At 58.4% G+C, this 16,115-nt stretch overlaps 1 protein-coding gene across 2 annotated transcripts; it reads left to right on the forward strand.

Moving 5' to 3' along the window:
- The first annotated feature begins 218 nt into the window (after nt 1-218).
- ZC3H12A (zinc finger CCCH-type containing 12A) lies at nt 219-9,613 on the forward strand. 2 transcript variants are annotated; one of them, XM_086394226.1, is made up of 6 exons: nt 219-266; nt 1,112-1,586; nt 5,696-5,835; nt 6,781-7,015; nt 7,512-7,618; nt 7,994-9,613. In XM_086394226.1, exons 2-6 carry the CDS (start codon nt 1,192-1,194, stop codon nt 8,866-8,868), a joined length of 1,752 nt encoding a protein of 583 aa, XP_086250352.1. In that variant the 5' UTR covers nt 219-266; nt 1,112-1,191; the 3' UTR covers nt 8,869-9,613. The 2 variants fall into 2 exon arrangements, with proteins under 2 accessions (XP_086250352.1, XP_086250354.1); XM_086394228.1 differs by lacking the exon at nt 219-266 and adding an exon at nt 330-549.
- Nucleotides 9,614-16,115: the final 6,502 nt, after the last annotated feature.

Genomic DNA, 16,115 nt, shown 5'->3' on the forward strand with positions numbered 1-16,115 from the left:
GGCTACTCTGGGGCAGCGGGGGCGGGGCCGGAGGCCAGGACGGGGCGGGGCGGAGCGGCGCGGGGGCGGAGCAGGAAGGGGCGGTGGCCGCTCCGCCCCTCGCCGCCCGAGCCGGCTCTGGGCTCTCGCCTCCCCTGCCAGGCTTCCGCGTCACGGTCCCGGGCGCCACCTGCCCGCCCACTCGCCCCGTATAAAGTCGCCGGCGGCCTGGCCCCCGGGACTCGGCCCCATGGAGACGCCGCCGGCCGCTGCTGGCGTACGGCAGGGTGAGGCGCTCGCGGCTGGGAAGGGGAGCAGGCCTCCGGGGCGGGAGGAGGAGGGGGTGGGAAGGGCTGGAGCTGAGACCGACCGGAGCGGGAGGGACGTGGGGCCAGTCCACTCCGGCCTTGCCGATCCCCGGGGCCTCCTCTAACTTTGCCCAAGTCGGAGGATCCTGGGAGACCGAGGTCCGGAGTGGGAATCGGGCGAGAGCGAGGTTCTGGGCCGGGACACCCTCCGCGTCACCGAGCCCGGAGGCCAACCAGAGTTTCCCAGCAACTTTTCTCGCCGGTGGGTCTCCCTGGAAACTTCCCCTCCCCCGGTCCGGGAGTCCGGCCACGGGCCCCGCGCCTCCCGGCCTGGGCTTCGAGCAGTGGGCAGACGGACGCGAGGAGGCGATGGCTTCAACGGGGAAGCCCCCGCCACCCGCTTCCAGCGCACTTCCAACCCAGCGGGTTTCCACCTGAGAGCCCCGCCCCGTTTGCTGTGGGGGCGCGGCCGGGTCCTCGGAGGCCTCCCACGATTTCTGGATCCCCTGGTTGGCGGGTGGGGGGGTGAGGGGGGGGTTGCTGGGGATGGGGTGGGAGGAGGAGTAAGACTGCCCAAGTTCAAATCCTTGCGTCACCAGCTAACAGCTGGATGACCTTGGGCAAGTTCTTAATGTCTGTAGCTGAACTTTCCTCCTTCATAAGATGGGAGTGATGCTCTCTAGCTGGGAAGGAGGATAATAGAGGGAACAGGCCAAGATGGCTTTGGATACTGCCACCCATATTGTTGGATGGAGAGGGAGGGACAGGAGATGGGGTGAGCAGGAAATCCAGTCCCATCCCTAACCCTCCTGGTTGTCCTACAGGAGCTATGAAAAGTGCCTTCCACCAATCTGAGCTGTGAGTGGCCAGTGAAGAGAGGCCCAGGCAGGAAGCCAGTCCCACCATGAGCCTGTGGGAACTTGAAGACCGCCGCAGCTGCCAGGGGACCCCCAGGCCGGCCCAGGAGCCCACGGCCGAGGAGGCAACGACTGCAGAGCTGCAGATGAAGGTTGACTTCTTCCGGAAGCTGGGCTACTCATCTGCTGAGATCCACAGTGTCCTGCAGAAGCTGGGCGTCCAGGCAGACACCAACACAGTGCTGGGGGAGCTGGTTAAACATGGGTCAGCGGCCGAGCGGGAGCACCAGGCATCGCCGGACCCCTGCCCTCAGCTGCCTCTGGTCCCCCGGGGTGGGGGCACCCCCAAGGCTCCCACCGTGGAGACTTATCCACCCGAGGAAGACAAGGAGGGCAGTGACCTGAGACCCATAGTCATCGATGGGAGCAACGTGGCCATGAGGTACATGTCACTTTTGTGTTCAAGACCCTGGCCTCTGGCTGGGATTGGTGGCCACGTCTCTACACCTCTTGTAGAGAGGACTTCAGGAAGGAGTTTGGTCTCTTCTCTAGACTGGTCTAGAGGAAGGGAAAGCCCTCTATGGAGGTCCTACTGTGTGCCAGGAGTCTCCCTTAATCCTCGCAGCTTCTTGGAAGTGGGTTTTAGGGCTGTGTGAGGGGGCTCAAAGAAGTACTCTGGGGCCCACTTCTCGTAAATGCCAGAGCAAGGATTTGAACTCAGGTCCTTCTGACTCTAAAGCTGCCTTATGCTCTCCATGAGGGATCAGACTGTGGGCTCCAGCTTATTCACATAGGAGCCTTCTTCCTCCTCTTTGAGATGGGGCTCACCACCCTTGAGGTGGTGCTTGTGAGGAATGAATGCCTGGAACCTGGAGAGAAGGGCTTGTTCATCATTGGTGGTGGTTGTTATCATTACTGTTATTCAGAGTCTGGGACTGCTGGGGCCTTGTTGTCTCAGACCTGGGCTCGCGTGGAAGCCGGCTCAGCTACTGAGGCCTTTGCAGCTGTGACCAAGAGTAACCTTGAGGACCTGGCGACATCAGGGGTGTGGGCGGGTAGCTTGATGCTTTGGCTCCAGGGGCTCAATGACTTGGGTTGCCTCTGCTTCTGCTGAAGCCACCTAGGCTAGACTGGGCTCTCAGGGCCCCCCAGGGACCAGAGCTAGGCCTGGGCCCCAGTAACCATCCCCACCTCTCCCCTATGCAGGCTCCCATGGCGGGGCTGGGGGGTAGCTGCTGCTGACTCCAGAGAACCCAGACCTCCCTTCCATTCAGCCCTGCCCTCTGGCCTCGCTTTCTCCCTGTCCTTTCAAGGCAGGCTGGTGAGTCAGGGCTGGGTGGCTAGTTCACAAAGAAAAGTTCCTGCGGGTGTGGATGGGGAGACCCCAGACATGGGTGTGGAGTGGGAAGGACTCCTTCCCCCGCTTCCCCGAGGGCTCTCCCAGGTGGGCTTCATGAGGCCTCTATACCTCTGCCCACGCCCCGCCGCCCCCCGTCTGCCCCTCCCATACCTGGCCGAGCTCAGCTGTCTGCCTGGTCCCGGCCCAGCTCAGTAGATGTGCAGGTGGCCCTCCTCCAGCCACTTTTGGGTCCGTCATCCCGTCTCTGAAATGGTTTGAGCCTAGGTGGAAACTGAGGCAAGCTGGCATCCACAAGCCCGTGGCAGCTGGTCACCCTACGTGCTTTGAGAGTTGGGGGACCCCTCTCGGGCTGCAGTAGCAGTTGACTGGGTCAGGAGCTGGGATCCCTTAGCGACTCCCTCCTCTGGGGGGCGTGGGCCCGAGGGCTGAGCCCCGGGGGCAGCCATGTGCAGTGTGTGTTTGTATCCTGGCCGGAGGAGGAGGAGCCGGGCAGGAGGAGGGGCAGGTGGTGGAGGGCCTGGCCAGAGGCCTAGCCGCTCGGGGTTTTCTGAGCTGGGGCAGTAGCAAAAGGGGAATTCCAGCCTCTAGCTTCCTGTCTCAGCTGCTGCTGGGTTCGTACCCTCCTGCCCCCTCCCGCCCCAGGGCAGGCGGGCCAGCCCCTACCATATGCAAATCGTGGGGAAATTCACCTCTTGTTTCCTTCTAAGGGAATTTTTCTCCACTTGCTGGGCCGAGCCCAGGCAGATCTTTTCACCTGGGTAGCCTGCCTTGGCCCTGCCCTCTACCCAAGGCGGGCATCTGGAGTCTCCAGCAGAAGCACACGTCTTCCAATGTCTCGTTAGGCTGAGGGCCCCTGACTTTCTGGGCCAGCACGACTGCGGTGAGGGTGAGAGGATGTCTGGTTTTCCTCTGCCAGCAGAGCTTCCTCCAGGGCAGTGAGAAGGACTGAGGTTAGCTGCAGACAGGCGCTCCTGGCTTGGGGGGGCAGGATCTGGGCTTGACTCGAGGGACGGCCACACGTGCTCAACTTCTGCCAAGAGTAAGGCTCTGGCTGCCTGCTTAAGGAATATTCTGGGGGCTGGGACGACTGAGAGCAGACTTGTCCCCAGCTAAGGTTTCTGATTCCCAGAAGCAGTGCTCTGTCCCGGAAGCCCCAGTGGACCCTGAAGTCCCAGGGCCTGCGAGTGCTGGCCTGGGAGGGGGCGTGTGCAGGTCCACACATGTGCACAGGAGGAGGCAGGGAGATGAGGAGCTGTCAGGACACCCCACCTGGGGTCCTGACAGAGGAGCAGGAGTTTGCCAGATGCATGATTTTCCCTGTTCCCAGCCTGCCCCACCCACTGAACCCTTTTGTTCAAACTCAAGCTTGGGAGTTGTTGGGTTTTTTTTTTTTCCTCTCCTAAAGAAACCTTAGCTCTCCTGTTAGGGGTAAGAAGGCAGTCTGACGTGGGTTCAAGTTCAACCTCTTACCAGTAGCCAGGGAGCTTTAGAAGGATCTCAGAGCCTTGTAAGGATGAAGCCAAGGAGGTATGCAGTGCACCTGGGCTCCGGTAGGGGCTGGGTACCCATCCATTCAGGCCTGCTGTGAGGGCTGTCGCTTGCCTTTGTACCATCCGGGCATCAGCACCTGTAGGGGTTAAGAGCACAGCCTCTGGGTATGCATCTCTGTTTGACCATCGCTACTTGTGATGCTGGCAACTGGTTGCCCTCTGTGGACCAGTTTCCTCACCTGAATAAAAGAGCAAAGTTCCTCTCATGACAGTCCCCTCCTCAGAGGCTTACTGATGACTCAGTACTGAGCACGGAGATCAGGGCCTGGCTCACAGCTCTCAGTAAATGTTAACTTTTATTATAAGCGGGCCAGCGGATGGCAGCGAGGAGGCCCCACCTGGCAGGGATGAGCTCTGCCTTCAGGTTGGACTTTGCCTCACCTACAATTTACAGAGACCTTTAGCCCTGGGAGTCCCAGCCTCACTCCTCGACAGCCTCCATGCCCGCCCTCCCTCCCTTTCTATCTTTCTTGGGGCTCTAGCTATCGCCCGCCCCCCCCACCCAAACCCACCCACAGGATGTGGTCGGCCATGGAGTTGCCTCTTTTGCGTAATGCTTATTCTGTTTTATTTGCCAAATATGAGTCTGAGTTGTTCACTGAGGGGCAGGGGCTGTTGGGGAGGGAGGCCCATCTGGCTCCTTCCCATGCCCTCGCCTGGTCCTGGAGCCCTGTCATGACACCCGGTATTACCTGGGAGACCCCGTCCCCCCCGTGAAGCCAGATGGAACCTCCACTTTGTTGGACTGTCTTTGGCCTCCAGCAGACAGGACCATTGTCCCACTGACAGGGGGCCCTTCTGAAGGAGGCTGCGGTCCCTCAGGCCCATTTTTCAGATAGAGAAACTGAGCCAGGGCCACCTCAGGGCTTGCTTCTGGATCCAGCCGCGTTTGGATGGGCTGAGGTCTGGTCCACAGCCCACAGCAGTAGGGGTGTCCCCTCTCCCAGCTCGGCTGCTGGCAGAGTCCCCAGAGGCTTCCAGACCCGTCTTTTCACCTCGGGTCACGCCCTCCTGGGAGGGGTGAGGCGGTCCAGGCGTTCGCTCTAGGGAATCAGGGCAGTGGGAGGAAAAGCAGTCTTCTTTCACTTTCACACTGAAGGGCCCTGTGGCCGCCTCCTGCCCCAAAATGAGGGTTGACTCAAGGCTCCCCCCTCACCCTCCTCAGTCCCACTCCCTGCAGTTTGAACAGGCCTGAACTCTAATCCAACTTTAATCCAGAGCAATCTGGTTTCTCCTCCCCAGCCCCCACCCACAGCCCTGCCGAGCCGGCAAGGGAGGGGTGGTGACTCAGTTCGCCTGTGGACATCTGTGTCCCTGTGGTCCCAGCGCCTTTCCCCCACCCCCAGGTGTGTTGTAAGTGGCCTGACCCTGCCCCACATGGGGAGCAGGTGCTGCCAGATTCCTGGGCGTCTCCTTGCTGTCTGTTGGGAGATGGAACCTCAGGAAAAAAAAGCCCCAGGTCTGGTCATCACAGCCTGTGTGGGAACCAGCAGTGAATACAGGCACAGGACCCCCAGCCAGAGGGCGGGGGGCCGAGCCCAGTGGCTCTACCAGCCAGGGCAGGGGCTGGAGGGCAGCCCGCCTCCCTCCTGTGCAGGCCAAGGCGACAGCAGGCTGACCCTGCCCTCCTCTCCTCCCCAGCCATGGGAACAAGGACGTCTTCTCCTGCCGGGGGATCCTCCTGGCAGTGAATTGGTTCCTGGAGCGGGGCCACACAGACATCACCGTGTTTGTGCCGTCCTGGAGGAAAGAGCAGCCTCGCCCAGATGTGCCCATCACTGGTGAGTGGCACCTCGGACGGGGCGTGGTCTCTCTGCTGCGGTTCTCCTCCAGAGAGACCCTTTGGGTGTGAGCAACAGCTTCCAGGCCCCAAGCAGGAACCAGCATTTCTTTCCCTGGCTTTTGCTGTCTTCAGCATCCCTGCTCTGAACAGTGGTCCTTGGAGGTCACCCTGGGCAGCCTCTACCTCCGGGTAGTGGGCACCTCCCTTACCTAATGGTGGCAGGCTCTTGCCATATACCCCGCGGCACAGGGGCAGGGTGACATAGCAGCTAAGTCCCTGGGCTCTGTAATCCTGGCTCAGTCCCTTCTGGCTAGGCCACTTGCCCCTCATCTGAGACACGGGTGGGGTGAGAGCTTGATAACTTTGCGGGGTGGGTGTCAGCATCACAGCAGTTAATCGACCTAAGTACTCAGCAGAACGCCTGGCACATAGCGGATGCCAGCTGCTGGCACGTAACGGGTTCCGGCCGCTACCATTGCTCTTACATGAGCTCCTGACCTTTGTAGGGAGAGCCCAAGTTTGTTTCTCTGGACGTCTTGATGTGGGGGCAGGCTGGCTAGCATCGCCCGTTCCAGGAAAAGAGGCCCCTTCTGGGTGGGTCCGTCTGTCCTGGCTGAGACACTCATCTGGCCTCAGCTCAAGCCGGAACTCATTGCCAGATCCCCCCAGGACAGGCTGGGTGCGACCAGGCCTGGCGTCCATGGGGGAGATGGAGGCAGCCCAGCCTTCTCTGGCCAGCCTGTTCTCGGGGGTTCTTGGTATCTGGGCAGGAAACGAGGTGCCAGGTCCAGCAAGGCGCAGGGGTCCTTGGCCTCCACAGAGCCCCTTCCTGTTCCCATGACCCTGGAGTTGAGAGCCTGGCTACCAGGGGTCAGGGAGCCATGCGGGCTGGCTGCGAGTCCAGGCTGGGCCCTGACCTGCATGCGCCCTTGCTGCCTCCCAGATCAGCACATCCTGCGGGACCTGGAGAAGAAGAAGATCTTGGTGTTCACACCGTCGCGGCGGGTAGGTGGCAAGCGGGTGGTCTGCTATGACGACCGCTTCATCGTGAAGCTGGCCTTTGAGTCGGACGGCATCGTGGTCTCCAATGACACGTACCGGGACCTGCAGGGCGAGCGGCAGGAGTGGAAGCGTTTCATCGAGGAGCGGCTGCTCATGTACTCCTTCGTCAATGACAAGTATGTCCCCACCACTGCCGGAGCGGCTCGGGAGGGACTGGGCTGGGGTGGCTCTGTGGCTGAGCCGTGTGGTCTTGGGCCTGGGCAGCTCTGAGCTCAAGACGGACAGGACCCCACAGGGGAGCGGCCAGGCTGGGAGAGGGCTGGGCTCTCTGGTTTAGGGGCTGGGTCAGGAGCTTTTGGGACAGGATGTGGTCAGTGCTTCAGGATAGTCTCTCCAGTTCCCAGCCCCAAGGCTCTGACCAGAGGCCAGCAGATGCAGCCTTAGATCCAGACTTCAGGCCTCAGCGAGCTCCCAGCAGGAGAGTCACCCCTGACTGTAGCCCTCTGGACTGGGACCTCCTCCCTGCCTCAGGACAATCCCCCCAGCACCTGGGGGTATCCTACTGGGTGGACATTAGTTTTAGGAGCTGCCCCCTCTTCGTCCTAGTGAGGTTCCCTATCCAGCCCCTCCCCAGCACTGGGAAGTCCATCACCTCTTCCCTGTCCTCTGCAGGTTCATGCCCCCCGATGACCCTTTGGGCCGTCATGGGCCAAGCCTGGACAACTTCCTGCGTAAGAAGCCGCTCACATCAGAGCACAAGAAGCAGCCGTGTCCCTATGGTAAGAGCCTGGGCCCCAGCCTCCTGGGCCATCCTCACAGCATCCCCTGATCGCTCGCCCAAATCAGCCTGCACCCACCCCATGTTTCTTGGACTGGCCCTTCTGTCTCCCACTCCCTGGTTCTAGGTAAAGGTGAAGCTGAAGTCGCTCAGTCGTGTCCGCCTCTTTGCTACCCCATGGACTGTAGCCTACTAGGCTCCTCAGTCCATGGGATTTTTCAGGCAAGAGTACTAGAGTGGGGCCATTTCCTTCTCCGGGGGATCTTCCTGACCCAGGGACTGAACCCGGGTCTCCTGCATTGCAGGCAGACGCTTTACCGTCTGAGCCACCAGGGAAGCCCTGGTTCTATATCCACCCCTCTGAATTCTCTCCCAGGGAGGAAATGCACCTATGGGATCAAGTGCCGATTCTTGCACCCCGAGCGGCCGAGCCGGCCCCAGCGCTCCGTGGCCGACGAGCTCCGCGCCAACGCCCTGCTGCCACCCTCCAGGGCCGCGAGCAAAGACAAAAACAGCCGGCGGCCTTCACCCTCCTCTCAGCCCGGCTCTCTGCCAACAGAGCACGAGCAGTGCAGCCCGGACAGGAAGAAGCTGGGGGCCCAGGCGTCTCCAGGAACCCCCCGGGAGGGCCTGATGCAGACCTTTGCCCCGACAGGCAGGAGCCTCCCTCCTAGTGGGAGCAGTGGCGGCAGCTTCGGGCCCTCAGAGTGGTTCCCGCAGACCCTGGACTCTCTCCCCTACGCCTCCCAGGACTGCCTGGACTCGGGCATCGGCTCCCTGGAGAGCCAGATGTCAGAACTCTGGGGGGTTCGAGGAGGGGGCCCTGGCGAGCCGGGCCCACCTCGGGGCCCTTATGCCGGCTACTGCACCTACGGGGCAGAGCTCCCCGCCACCCCGGCCTTCTCGGCCTTCAGCCGGGCCCTGGGTGCCGGCCACTTCAGCGTCCCCGCTGACTACGCACCCCCGCCGGCCGCCTTTCCACCTCGGGAATACTGGTCTGAGCCATACCAGCTGCCCCCGCCCACCCCACGCCTGCAGGAGCCCCAGGCACCCGGCCCAGGAGCTGACAGGGGCCCCTGGGGCGGGGCAGGCAGGCTGGCGAAGGAGCGAGCCAGCGTGTACACTAAGCTGTGTGGAGTCTTCCCCCCACACCTGGTGGAGGCCGTGATGTCGCGCTTCCCGCAGCTCCTGGACCCCCAGCAGCTGGCCGCCGAGATCCTCTCCTACAAGTCCCAGCACCTCAGTGAATAAAGCCGGCCCAGCCGCCCCGGGGGCAGCACCTCCGAGAGCTGCCATGCTGGGCCGTGGGCCCTTGAGCAGCCCGGCCCCGAGGCCCACCACAAGAGGCTGGACAGAGGGAGGACTCAAGTAGGGAAGGGAACCCCAAACCAAAGATCCTGTAGGATTGCTTCTGGCCCCTCCAGCCGCCCCCGGCCCGAGGTCTCAGGAGTGATCAGCCTGTTGATGCACATTGTATCTGTAGTTTCAGGAGACGCTGCCAGTAACGGCTGTCAGTCCGTGGCTAAGGCCCAAACCCTCCTTTCTCTCAGAGGGCGGGGAGGGAGGCAGGGGGGTGCAGAGGCCTGGGCTGGGGGCCCTGTGCACAGCCCCCCCACCTCCGCCCCGCCGCTGGGACGCCGGCCCTGGCTGGCTCGTTGGGCACCGTGTGCCCGCCCTCTGTGGGCTCTCCTCTTAAGCCAATGAGGCCTCATCCGCGCTCTCCATGCGGTACGTGGCTTCATGTTAGTAAGCAAGATGCTTCTTAATAACCCACCTCCGTCCCACTCTGTGCGCCTGTCCCCCATGCCTGCGGGGGTCCAGGGCAGTCTGTCTTACCCTTTCCGCCCCGCCCTCCTCTGTATTCAGAGCCGTCTAGCCCTTCCCCAAGGCGGGGATACATATATGTCTGTGTACAGGTGTAAACATTAAATATTTTACACGGAAAGCCCTTGCCTCTCTTCACACTTCAATAAAGTACAATGTGAGTGCTCTAAAAGGTGATGGTCTTTGTTGCTTGGGGGTGGAGCTGGCTTCTGGGTGACGGAAGGTCAGCAGGTGGGCACCCCAGGTCTGCCTCCACACTCGCTCTCTGACCCTTCTCTGAAGGAAGGTTGCTGAGTTCCACGGAAAGCGCTCTGTCCCTTGGGGCAGAAGCATCCTTCCCGAGGCTTGGGTCAGGCCCTGGGAGGAGGTAGCTGTGGACACATGGGCAGGGAGTCAGGAAGCAGCGGTGTAGAGCTTGGAGTCCTGAGCCTACAGCGTGAGGAAGAGGTGCTATTGAGAGGACTGGGAGGTGGGCCAGGCTGTCCCCTTTCCTCTGCCCTGCAACCAGGCTGAGCGTTCAGGAGAGCCTGGGGAGTGGCTGTGGGGCTCAGCTCTGCCCCGTCCTCCCAGATGTTGCCCTGCTCCAGGCGAGGAGCTGAGTAGGAGGCCCTGGGGCGGAACTGCCCTGAAGAGGCCCTGCCAGGGTAACCCCCAAGCAGGAGGTTAGGGGTTCTGGCCCCAAACCCAAGAATAGGCTCTGCCACCACGTCTGTCCCCTGGGTCTCAGTTTCCACATCTGTGAAGCGGGGACGATGATGCCTGCCTTCCAGTGTTGTGCCTTACATTCATGTTGGTGCTCACTAACAGGCTTCACGTGGTGCTCACCTCCTGCTATCATCTCAACCTTCCCTTCTGCCCCTGCGAGGGAGGAGGCCCGGCAGGAGTTTGTTCTTCTTTTTGGTTTTGGGGGTTTTGTTTGTTAGTTTGTTTTTCCAGATAAATGAGGTATAGGGACTTCGCTGGTGGTCCCGTGGCTAAGACGCCACGCTCCCAAGTGCAGGCGGCCCAGGTTCTATCCCTGGGCAGGGAACTAGATCCCACATGCCACATCTAAGAGCTCACACGCCACAGCTAAAGATCCCGCATGCTGAAATGAAGATCAAAGATCAAGCATGCCACAATTAAGACCCAGCACGGCCAAATACACAAAACGTGTTTCAAAAAGGAGGTATAAATGTTAAATATTTTAAGTGAAAAGCTAGACTTGTCAGATGAGCCCTAAACACGATCAGCAATTGGTAATTATATCTTTGAACGTCTCACAAATTTGTACTTAGAATTTGTGAAACTTTCTTTTTTTTCAGAGAAGATTTGTTTATTTATTTTGGCTGTGCTGGGTCTTCATGCTGTGTGCAGGCTTTGTCCAGTTGCAGCCAGCGGGGGCTGCTCTTTGTTGCTGGGCACGAGCTTCTGGTTGCAGTGGCTTGCTTGTTGTGGGGAAGAGCTCTGGGTGCACAGGCCCCAGTAGCTGCAGCGTTGTGGACTCAGGAGTTGTGGCTCACAGGTGTAGTCGCTCCTTGGTGTGCGGGATCTTCCTGGACCAGGGATCAAACCCGTGTCCCCTTGCTTTGGCAGGCTTAATCACGACCACCAGAGAAGCCCTGTGAAGCTTTTATACTACTTTTTTTTTTCTTCCCTAGAAATAGCTTTCCCACACAACAACCATGCAGCCTGTTGTAGGAAAGGCGATGCTGGCCATCTCTCTGCTTGTTAGCCCTCCCACCCCACCCTGTTGTTCTTGGCCCTGAACACCCTGTAGAAGCCTGCACTTGAGGCGAGAATCCAGGCATGACATGGGAGTGACTTCAGCAAACATGACTTCCAAGCCCCCACAGAGTGCTCGTCCAGGTAGGTGCCTTGTGCCTGCGACGTCCAGCCACCTCGGGAGGCTGTATCTGCAACCAAGAAAGGTCGTTGCCCTATTTATAAAATAGCTTTCCCAGTCAAGAACTGTATTCCAGATTAAAGGCCCTTTATGGGCCTTTGTGTTTATAGATGGGAAGCTAAAATACCGGACTGTCCAGTTCATTATCAGCCACTGACAAAGCTGTGACTTGCCCAAGGTCCCATGGAGGAAGACAAACCGGGGCAGGGCCTCAGCTTGGGCTCCCCTGGCCCCACAAACCTGAGGAAGGGAGGGTGCTCCAGACGCTAGTTCGCAGTGACTCTCAGGCCCCGAGAGAGACGGAGGTGGCGGGGGTGCCCTCAGCCCTGTGCCTCACAGTCACGCAGGTTTACACCTGCGTGTGCTGGGCTCAGTCGCTCAGTCGTGTCCACCTCTTTGCGACCCCATGGACTGTATGTAGCCCCCCAAGCTCCTCTGTCCACGGAGATTCTCCGAGCAAAGAATGCTAGAGTGGGTTGCCATGCCCTCCTCCAGGGGATCTTCCCAACTCAGGGATCAAACCCAGGTCTCCCGTATTGCAGGTGGATTCTTGACTGTCTGAGCCACCAGGGAAGCTCAAGAATACTGTAGTGGATAGCCTATCCTTTCTCCAGGGGATCTTCCCAACCTGAGAACCAACCCAGGGTCTCCTGTATTGCAGATTCTTTACCAGCTGAGCTATGAGGGAAGCCCTTACATCTACATGGCAACTTCTAACGCAAGAGCTGACCTGCACCCTCCCTGCCCAGCAGCTCCACCCAGGCAGCACCCCCAACCCCGCTGCATACCACAGGGTGGGGTGGGGTGGGGGGTGTGAGGCCCTGAGGCCCCAAGGGAGGTCTGGAAGGAGAAGTAGGTTGCCTTCACCCCTCTGCCAATCCCACCAGCCTGCATCCATAGACTTGAAGGCGCACACTGGGTGCTTGGCACAGAGCTGAACTCTGGTCATTCACGGCTTCTGCTCTGTAAGGAGCAGGCGGGGGAAGCAGATCTCACAGGCACGTGGGCAGAGGGCAGCAGGTCTGGGTGCTAGTGGACTGTCTAGGGGCCGTATCTGGGGAAGCAGATCTTACAGGCAGGTGGGCAGGGGGCAGGGGGCAACAGGTCTGGGTGCTGGCGAACCAACTAGGGGCCATGTCTGGCCTTGCTGTCTCTTTGGCAGGCACAGACAAGGGCAGCAGAGCCCGAGCAGCCAGTGCCAGCTGGGGCCAGCTCTCTGAGGACTGAGTCAGTTCAGTGCCCTGTCATCTGTACTTCCCCAGCAGCTTCGACCTGGCTGGGGCCGTCCAGGGCTTGGAGCCTCCCTTCCAGGCCTCTTTCTCAATCTGGCTTCCAGGCAGAGCTGCTTAGAGGCTGCCAGACCCAATGCCCGGCATGTTTCTTTCCCACGAGTTGGATTTTTAACTGTGAAGTTCTCCCCACCAACTCCCGCCCCACCCGCTGAAACATCTTTGTTCACAAGGCTTCAGCGTCCCCTCCCATGGCAGGGACGCAATGGTCCCTGCTTCTCCCTGGAAATGGCAAGAGGACATCTCAGTCTGAGTGGTAGCAGCTCGGAATAAAGTAGCCCTGGGTCCAGGTCCCCGCCACTGGCTATATGGCTCTGGCCACCTCACTCAGCTTTCTCACAGCCTGGCTTTTCTGGGGCACACACTACAGGGTTGTGAAGTGCGAAAGGAAGACAAAGATCATATGATGTCACTTGCATGCGGAATCTAAAAAAGGGTACAAACGAACTTATTTAGAAAACACAAGTATGAGTCACAGATGTAGACAACAAGCTTAATGGTGAGCCAGGGGAAAGGGGTGGTGGGGAGGGGTAAATTGGGAGGCTAGGGTGACATAGACACTATTATATATAAAACAGATAACTAGTAAGGAGCTACTGTAGAGCGCAGGCAGCACTGCTCAATACTCTGAATGACCTGGATGGGAAGAGAATCTAAAAAAGAGTGTGTGTATGTATAACTGAATCATTTTGCTGTACACCTGAAACCACCACATTGTAAATCAACTATACTCCAATAAAAATTTTAAAAAATAAACACTTGGGGGGAAAAGGTGTGAAGTGGAGGGCGGGAGGGCCAGAACGTGACCCTGAGACAGGAGCTCAAGTCGCTGAGGTGTTGGAGGGATCAAGCTTCGGGCACTGCCCAGCCTCCTCTTTCCTCCTTTTGTTTTCCTGGTTCCACAGACTGAAAAGCCAATGGGGAAAACAGAGCATATGCAAATCCCTGCATTGGGAAATGATCCTGGGGCACTCAAGGAGGAGGGCCTCCTGCCAGCCCTTCCCAGAACCCTACAGGCCCCCCACCCCACCCCACCCGACCCTGGGGCTCTCACCGGCTGGGGCCTGACCCTGAGTCTTCCTGCAAGTTCTGTCCCGTGCACAGGTTAACCACACTCCAGGAGCGCAGGATGACTACGGAAAGCTCGGCCACCCCCTGGCAGAGAACTGGATGAAATTCCCTGCCCACTCTTGTCCCCATTCCACTGAGCCCGCCTGAGAATCCAGTAGTCCCTAAAGACCTGGGGACCTAAACTAGGTACAAATGCCGTCCCCAGCCCCCAGGCTGTGAACCCCCCCAGCAACCCTGGTCTCCTGCAAGGTGGCGTGGGCCGTGACTGGGAGAGGCCACCAGCCGCCATCGCAGCTGCCCGCCCTCCCCTCCCACCGGTGCTGTTCCGTGCCCTCCCTTCTCCCCTCAAGCCTCCTGAAAAGCCAGGGTTGGGGTCTCCCTTGCCCGCCCCGAAGGAGGCACTGGGCGGGCCTCTATCTCAGACAGAGAAGCTGGGATTCAGTGAGTCACAAATCTAGAGTTGGGAGGAGGGGGAGGGCCATCAGCCCAAGCTCTGGGCCCAGATGGTCGCCGGGGCCCCACCCCGCAAGAAAGCAGTCCCGGGGTCCTAGCACTTTTGCCTTTGGGATGCTCCAACCTCTGGTTTATTCATTAATTTATTTTTCCCTATATACATAGTAGAGTGGGTAAAGGGTGGTGAGTAAGAGCCTGTTCTGGGGACCTCCTAGTTCATGGAAGGGCGTGGGAGATTTGGCTAAAAGGGACAGGAAGTAGAGCCCTACAATTAAGGAAACTGGAGCCCTGCCAGGCCACGGTATGTAAATCCTTCCGGCTAGTTCCTGGAGCGGGAGGAGGACCCGGCTGTCATTTTAGGGTGCGGCCTCAAAGCCCAGCTCAAGGTCGCTGCTGGTGATCTCAAACGGCTCACTCATTTAAGAAACGGCTGTAAAACTAGGTGGGGGGCAGGGGAGAATTGGGCAACCCACCCACCACACAGAGTTAGGCTTGCTGCTGGGAGGCAGGTCACTGGGACGGGTCTAAAGGCTCCTATCCTGGCTCCTCTCCAGGGAAGAGCCTCGCTAAGGCCAGGGGCGCTGGGGTGCTCCGCCTGCCACCTTCTGGCGCCTCCCGGTATGACAGTCTGGGGAGCAAGGGGCCCCCAGCTAGAGAAAGCCCACAGGCAGCCACGAAGACCCAGCACAGCCAAAAATAAATAATTTGTTTAATTTTTAAAAGAGTATGCTACCCACTTCTGTTACACACGTGAATGTTGCTCATATAAGTACAAGGTTCTTCTGGAAGGACAACTGGGAGCAGAGAGCAGGTGGCCCAACTTTCCATTGACTTCAGTACCATTTGAATACATGTCATTTGAATGTATTACTTATTCAAATTACATATTTTAAAGTATCCTTGGGTAAGGGGCTTCCCTTATAGCTCAGATGGTAAAGAATCCACCTGCAATGTGGGAAACCTGGGTTCAATCCCTGTGTTGGGAAGATCCCCTGGAGGAGGGCATGGCAACCCACTCCAATATTTTTGCCTGGAGAATCCCCACGGACAGAGGAGCCTGGTGGGCTACTGTCCAAGGAGTCACAGAGTAAGACACAACTGAGTGACTAAGTACATCCTTGGGTAGAGAAATAAGTTATGGGGGTGGGGATGGGAGTCTGAGGAGAGCTGTACTGGCCAGGGGTCTCTCTTTTTTTTTCTTCCTGTCACTGCATAGCTCATTGGATCTTAGTTCCTCAATCAGGGATTGAACCCAGGTCCACAGCAATGAAAGCTCAAAGTCTTAACCAATGGACCGCCAGGGAATTCCCAGCTATTGTTTATTTTTGTGCATAATCGGTAAAAACCTGGTGCACACTTACCCCCAACACATGTATGTTGTTAAATCATGATAACTGCCATTTTGGAAGATCAAAATGGTTGATTGCTTGTGGTTCAACCCTAATACTTATAAATTATCTTCCAAGTACTAATAAATGAATATTTCCGTATATTCTATAACACAAAGTGACGAACTAAATAAGACTGAGCCTGAAAGTAACATAAACCAAAGGCTCCCCTGTTCTTCCCAGCCCCCATCACCCTCCTTGGGGACCACACCTTTTGAAATGGGGATCAGAATCAACTTTGTTACAGCTCCTCTCAAGTGGGAGAAAATAGTTACTCCACAGAGGTAGTTTTTCAAAGGGAAAATTGTTTCAAATTATGGAGCTTGCCACTTAATAATTAATTCAGGCTTGATAACATTAATTTAGATTAACACAGGAATAAGGACCCCAACCCCTTCTTCTTATCTCTGCATCTCTAATGCACATGGCCCCTGCAGGCACTGAACAGGAGCCAGCCCAGGAGAAGTAAACGCATACAAAGTACAATCCAACTCCCTCTCCACACCACGGCCAAACCAGAGCAGCGCCCTGAGTCAGGCTTCCGACGCAAGGCCTTAGTTTTTGTTTATGTAATTGTCCGCACTGGGT

The sequence above is a fragment of the Bos grunniens genome, chromosome 3, assembly GCF_055505025.1.
Source record: "Bos grunniens cultivar Pamir isolate PY7600 chromosome 3, Bosgru_T2T1.0, whole genome shotgun sequence".
NCBI lineage: Eukaryota > Metazoa > Chordata > Mammalia > Artiodactyla > Bovidae > Bos > Bos grunniens.